This window comes from Saccopteryx leptura, chromosome X (assembly GCF_036850995.1).
Source record: "Saccopteryx leptura isolate mSacLep1 chromosome X, mSacLep1_pri_phased_curated, whole genome shotgun sequence".
Taxonomy (NCBI): Eukaryota; Metazoa; Chordata; class Mammalia; order Chiroptera; family Emballonuridae; genus Saccopteryx; species Saccopteryx leptura.
The window spans coordinates 82333687-82340509 of NC_089516.1; the positions used below are offsets into that span (position 1 = coordinate 82333687).

Below are 6823 nucleotides of genomic sequence, written 5' to 3' on the forward strand. Positions count from 1 at the left end.
CGATGCTCTATCTGATGCCACCATCTGGTCAGGCATCTGGCAACCACCCTTCCTCTGTATTTCTTTTCCTGGGAATTATTTTTAGATGCCTTTGCCAAGGTCTATACAGTAAAGATAATGAATGACCTTTTGCCATACTTGTATATATTTGTTGTTGTTTATGATTTCACTTTTTTTTAAATTCAGTGAAAGAACAGGAGGCAGAGACAGACTGCCACACGCACCCCACTGCCACACAACTTGGATCTACCCAGCAAGCCCACTAGGGGGCATTGCTCTGTTGATCAGCTGTGGAGCTCTTCTTAGTGCCTGAGTCAGAGGCCATGGAGCCAGCCTCAGTCACCAGGGCCAACTTGCTCCAGGAGGGGAAGAGAGGGTAAGAGAGAGAAGGGAGAGGGGGAGGAGTGGAAAAGCAGATGGTCACTTCTCCTGTGTGCCCTAACCAGAAATTGAACCTGGGACATCCACACACCAGGCTGACGCTCCACCACTGAACCAACCTGCCAGGGTGATTTAATTTTGTAATTACATTTTTGTCATATAAAAGTTCTTAAGGTTTATGTAGTAAAATCTACCTATGTGACAGGTTTTTAATTTTTTTAAACTGATTCTTGGTTTAGAAAGTTATCTTCTGTCTTTCTGTCCACATTTCAGCATAATCATCTATATTTTACTTTAGGGCATTTCTGTTTTTTTTTTTTTTACCTTCAACTAATTCAGTTGATGCATGGTAGTAAGGCTGAAATTTGAATGGGCATCAACTGGAGAGCTTGTTGCAAACCCAGACATTCTAAGATTTGGATTCTGTTGGTGTGAGGTAGGGCTTAAGAACCCTCACTTGTTACAACTGTCCAGCCAAATTACACTGCAGATGGGCCACCATCCACATTTTGAGAAATTTTCACAGAATGCCTTCGTACAGAGAGTTAGCACTCCACATCTAGATGACCACAGCAGTCTCCCTCAGCTTCCAGGTTACTGCACCTTAAAATCCACCCTATACAGCCCTGGCCGGTTGGCTCAGTGGTAGAGCGTCGGCCTGGCGTGCAGGAGTCCCGGGTTCGATTCTCAGCCAGGGCACACAGGAGAAGCACCCATCTGCTTCTCCACCCCTCCCCCTCTCCTTCCTCTCTGTCTCTCTCTTCCCCTCCCGCAGCCGAGGCTCCATTGGAGCAAAGATGGCCCGGGCGCTGAGGATGGCTCTGTGGCCTCTGCCTCAGGCGCTAGAATGGCTCTGGATGCAACAGAGCGAAGCCCCAGAGGGGCAGAGCATCGCCCCCTGGTGGGCATGCCGAGTGGATCCCGGTCGGGCGCATGTGGAAGTCTGTCTGACTGCCTCCACATTTCCAGCTTCGGAAAAATGAAAAAAAAAATCCACCCTATACAGATCTCTTAGAGTTCTCTCCCAGAAACATCTCATGAACACCTCTTCATTAGCTGCTCATTGTTAAGGGAACTAGATCAGACCCCTCATCCCAGAACTTGATGACCTCCATTATCTCTCTGGATCTGTTGAGATGATCAGCTGGATCTCCAGTGATTTGGGGCCCATTCTTCCATATAGCCAGGGCTGCCTCCTCATGGGCATTAGACACATATTGCTCATTTCTGTTTCCATGCTTTGGCCCTGACTTCCTTTCAGGTTATCCAAATGTCATGCGTTTAACTCACTTCTCACATTCTCTTCCTTCCCTGACTACCAAGAAGATGCTGCTTTCCTAGAATTACCAAAGCTCATTTCATTGTTTTATATCCTCACTGTATGTGTCTTACCTTTCCATCAGGTCACACAGTCTCCAGGGCATGGTCGGTGTCTATCCCTTACAGCCTCAAACACAGCCCTAGATGAACGGAAATCACATCTGAAGAATATGGTTAAGGGAACCAAACCAGCCCTAACTGCCAAGTGATTTTAAAACACGTTATTTCTGAGAGCTGATGCTGTAGCCTCTCAGAGATGTTTTACTTGAACCAAAATGAGAGTGTTTGACAAATTTCTAGAGATTTCACTTTATTGTGATTTGATTTGCTGATAACAAAGTTAAGCAAATGTTATCTTGATTTCATTCTTATTTAATTCAACAATATTGCTTATAACCTAAGACATGTCCATTTATTAACTTTCTGGCTGAAAAATATAACCTTTTTTTATAATATGGGGTATTTCTTTCCCCTCTCACAAATGTAATGTAATGATTTCCCTCTTCTAGGAGGACCTGCTTTATCAGATTAAATAAATATAAAAGGGTTAATGGTGAAATGATTACATTATAGCTTCCTTAATCTCTTTTCCCTCTTGTCCCCTCAGGGTCTGCCTTCTCCAATGACAGACCTGCTTTAAAGTAGTTGGCTTGTGGCCCTGGCTGGTTGGCTCAGCGGTAGAGCGTTGGCCTGGTGTGTGGAAGTCCCAGGTTTGGTTCCTGGTCAGGGCACACAGGACAAGTGCCCATCTTCTTTCCCTTCTCCTTCCTTTCTGTCTCTTTCTTCCCCTCCCGCAACCAAGGTTCCATTGTAGCAAAGTTGGCCCTGAGGATGGCTCCATGGCCTCTGCCTCAGACGCTAGAATGGTTCCAGTTGCAATGGAGCAACGCCCCAGATGGGCAGAGCATTGCCCCCTGGTGGGCATGCCGGGTGGATCCCTGTCAGGTGCATGCAGAGGTCTGTCTCTGCCTCCCTGCTTCTCACTTCAGAAAAATACAAAAAAAAAAACCCCACAAAAAAAACAAACAAACAAAAAAAAGAAGTTGGCTTGCATCCTCAGAACAGGTGGGGCTGGGGTGAGTCAAGATAAACTCAAAGTGAGAAAAGGTAAAGGAGTAAAAGGGCAAGAGAAGAAACGGACAGAAAAGGCAAAGAAAGGAGAAGAGCTGGTATCCCCATGAGTGGGAACTAAAAGAAGAGAAAGGGAAAAGAGAACCAAAGGCTCTTTCTCTAGCCTCGTCTCACTGGATGGAGCGATGCAGGCTAATGAACCCAAAGCAACACTTTGGGCTCAAATTTTGCTTACGAGCCATGAGAGCAATTAGGAAGGCCACAATCTGAGTGAAGCATTTACCAACTCAAACCTTTAGAATGGGAAGCAAAGGACCCCCCCTTTAAAAAATAGTATATATGTATATTTACACACAGTATATATTGATAAAATTGTTTTTGAATGATAATAGCCAACATTTATTTGAGGGTGTACTTATTCTGTTCTAAGCACTTTACACGTATTAAATTATTTAATCTTTCTCACAATCCTTTGAGGTAGGTGCAATTATTATTGACATTTTTTCAGTTGAGGAAACTGAGGTACTGAGCAATTAAGTAACTTGCTCAAGTTCACACAGATTATAAGTGGCAGTCCTGGGCTTTGAGCCTTGGTCTAGCTGACTTAATGTTGGCTGTTATTTGAGGTACTGGTGGTCTATGTTTAATTTACTGCTGTACTCACTAGGGCTAATGCATTGCCTAGCACATAACAGGCATGTTAGGCTCTGAATAAATAACTGAAATATTGACTATAAAGTGCTTTCCATTTAAGTCAAATTACTATTAGGCATAGAAATTAAATGTAGGTTCACGTGCTGTAAATTTTATTCCATTAAAGAAACAATTGATTTTTATTTTTTAATTGATTTTAGAGAGAGAGGAAGGGAGAGAGAGAGAGAGAGAGAGTGCCACTTACAAGTTGATGCTTCTCCTCTCTCTCTCTCTCTCTTTCTAAAAAAGAAATTTCCACTATAGTGTTGATAGTGCTGAACCGTTCCTGGGAACCTGTGGTTTAACTCTTCTCACCAAAAAAATAGATTTCTAGCAGGCATCAGATCCACACTGGGTTGGAAGATAGAGAGACAGAGAGAGAGAGAGAGAGAGAGAGAGAGAGAGAGAGAGAGAGAGGAGAAGCATCAACTCGTAAGTGGCACTTGAGTGACTTCTTCTCATAAGCGCCTTGACGGGGGGGGGGGGGGCGTGTCACAGCCAAGCGGGTGACCCCTTGCTCAAGCTAGCGACCTTAGGCTTCAAGCCAGAGACCCCCACACTCAAGCGGGTGAGCCAGCGCTTAAGCCGGCACATTCGGGTTCCAACCTGGGTCCTTGGCGTCCTAGGTCGAAGCTCTATCCACTGCGCAACCGCCCGACCGGTTGTGTTGAGCACTGCTTTACGATTATCAAGGCTTATCCAGATCCGCCAATGGGACAGGGAGAAGAGCTGGCGGTGGGCTGGGTCACGGGGAGGGGTGGAGAACTTGGGACGGAAGCCGCGGGGCAATGGGGCCGGGAATGCTTTTGAAGGAGGTCTGGGGAGAAGCGCCCCCTAGAGAGCGGAGAGAGAGGCTCAGGAGCCGAGCTGCGGGGGTCGGGCCGCCGGCCACTGCGCGAAGCCTGGGGTCCCGCGCGCCCGGGCCGGCTGTGTGCGCTGAGTCCCCGCGCTCTGTGCACCAGGAAGTGACTCTTCCAGGCCGCTGCGATCCTGGGCACTAGCTGGTTTTTCGTTTGTCTCCTCAGGTCTGTAAGAGGGTTCATTGGTTACTAAGGTAAAGGGGTTACCAGGACGGCCCAGAAACCCCGATTTAACTCTTACTGTCCTGAAAACTGCCGGCTGCGCCCAATTGCCGGGCTGGCGGGGAATTGAGAAGACAGGGTAGGGACGGGGACGCCACCCGATTCAGCGCTGGCTGCACTGGGTCGTGTCTAGCCTTAAGTCCCCCTGTGCTCAGACGTCCTCCACAGTCCCTCCCTCCTCGTTCTTCCAGACTCCCCCCCGCCCCGCAGCCCCGCAGCCCCGCAGCCCGCCCAAGTTCAGTGGCAGCCTTTACTACTGAGCCCTTCCAACGGGCGCGCGGTGGACAGAACTTGCCCAGAGGCGAGGGGGATGGAGGGGCGGGTGAAAGGGTCTGGTAGGGAAAGGAAGGACCTGACTGCACGTGGGCTGCAATCAAGACGAAGCCGTAATGCTGTCTGTCTGATTTAGCCAGAAACCATGTCTGGGGCTAGGCCAACTGAAGGAAGGGTGATCAGAGAGTGTAAGCAGGACTTTGCCTGTGGACGAAAGTTTTGCTTCAAGAAGATTCTTGACCCTGTTCACATCTACCTACCACATAGTCTCTGATTTGAACTAGTTTGAGGATTTCAGGCAGGTTAGCCATTCCAGCCCTAGAGCCAGAGGCAGTTTAAGATCGGTTGAGGCCCAGGGTGAAGAGAAAATATCTTTAAAAAAAGACAGGGAAAATAAAAATACATGTTATATATATTACAGGGACAGAGAGAGAGTCAGAGAGAGGGATAGACAGGGACAGACAGGAATGAAGAGAGATGAGAAGCATCAATCATCAGTTTTTCATTGAGAGACCTTAGTTGTTCATTGATTGCTTTCTCATATGTGCCTTGACCACAGGCCTTCAGCAGACCGAGTAACCCCTTGCTTGAGCCAGCAACCTTGAGTCCAACCTGGTGAGCTTTCTGCTCAAGCCAGATGAGCCTGCGCTCAAGCTGGCGACCTCAGGGTCTTGAACCTGGGTCCTCCACATCCCAGTCCGATGCTCTATTGAGCCAACAACCTTGGGTCCAACCTGGTGAGCTTTCTGCTCAAGCCAGATGAGCCCGTGCTCAAGCTGGCGACCTCAGGGTCTCGAACCTGGGTCCTCCACATCCCAGTCCGATGCTCTATCCAGTGTGCCACCGCCTGGTCAGGCGACCATATTTTTTTTTAAACTGTCAGTGAAAATGTTTATTCAGAACTTGAAATTTCAGACTCTTCCATGTAAAGTAAGCCCCTATCGAACTGATTGCCTGAATTCTTTTTGAAAAATTCTGTCTCATTCCAAGGCCCTTTTCTCTTCCTTCCTGAAGGCACTGCCTGCTTTGTGTGCCCGCCCGCCGGTGCTCCAACAGGAGAACAGCAGGAGAATGGAGACCAGCTGCACCCAGGGGCATGGACAGAAGGTCAGAGGATGTGGGCAAGCAGGTGCTAGAGGGGAGTGGCCCTGGGGGCACTAGCCATCGCAGGAACACAGCTGGGACAGTTTGCTAAGCAAGGGAGTGAAAGATCTTCCAGGGAAGGAGGGGAGTGAGCAGATCCCAGGAGTTTGGCTTGCTGGAGATAGAGGGGAGGGTTTCGGTGATGCTCCTTCAATAAGTGAGAAGCAGCAGGAGAAGATGGGCCTCTCTTTGGACTTTTTTTTTAATTCAATGAGAGGAGGGGAGGCAGAGAGACAGACTCCTACATGTACCCTGACTGGGATCCACCCAGAAAGCCCACCAGGGGTCGATGCTATGCCCATCTGGGGTGTTGCTCTACTGCTCAGCAACTGAGCCCTTCTTAGCGCCTAAGGCGGAGTCCATAGAGCAGTCCTCAGAGCCCAGGGTCTTTGGACTGTCTTTGCAGTGCTACTCAGGGCTGAGCTCTGGGGACCACAGCCTTCTAGGCTTTACGTTAACTTGTATGAGCTTTGACAATGAGCATCTACACACAAACACAATCTCTAGTCTCTACAACCACCCTGGGGGCCCTGAAGACATCTGAGGTTCTCCCATAGTCATTCCCGCCACTCCATTCTCTTCTTCCTTCTGGCCTTCAAACACTGATTTTGTTCAGGTAGCGCACTGGACCACTTGGGCTGCCATGACAAACGGCCGCAGGCTGGGGGAGGTGGCTCACAAAACAGAAACTTATGCTCTACCAGCTCTGGATGCTGGAAGCCCCAGATCAAGGTGTAGGTAGGGTTGGCTCCTTCTGAGACCGTGAGGGAGAATCCGCTCTCAAGCTCCCACATGGCTGCTGGTGGTTTGCTGGCATCTTTGGGCTCCTTGGCTGATAGAAGCATCACCTGCCTCTTCAC

At 48.7% G+C, this 6823-nt stretch overlaps 1 protein-coding gene across 3 annotated transcripts in view; it reads right to left on the minus strand.

The window, feature by feature from the left end:
- Positions 1-4166, minus strand: part of TMEM35A (transmembrane protein 35A) — a 32010-nt gene extending 27844 nt beyond the window's left edge. The window contains exons 1-2 of one of the 3 annotated variants that reach the window (XM_066357226.1): positions 4072-4166; positions 1774-1841 (exon numbers count right to left, since the gene is read on the minus strand). In XM_066357226.1, the coding sequence (XP_066213323.1) occupies positions 1774-1805 (32 nt within the window). In that variant the 5' untranslated portion in view covers positions 1806-1841; positions 4072-4166. The remainder of the gene's footprint in view (positions 1-1773; positions 1842-4071) is intronic. The other 2 variants (XM_066357229.1, XM_066357230.1) reach the window with 2 other exon arrangements.
- Between the last annotated feature and the right edge of the window lie 2657 nt (positions 4167-6823).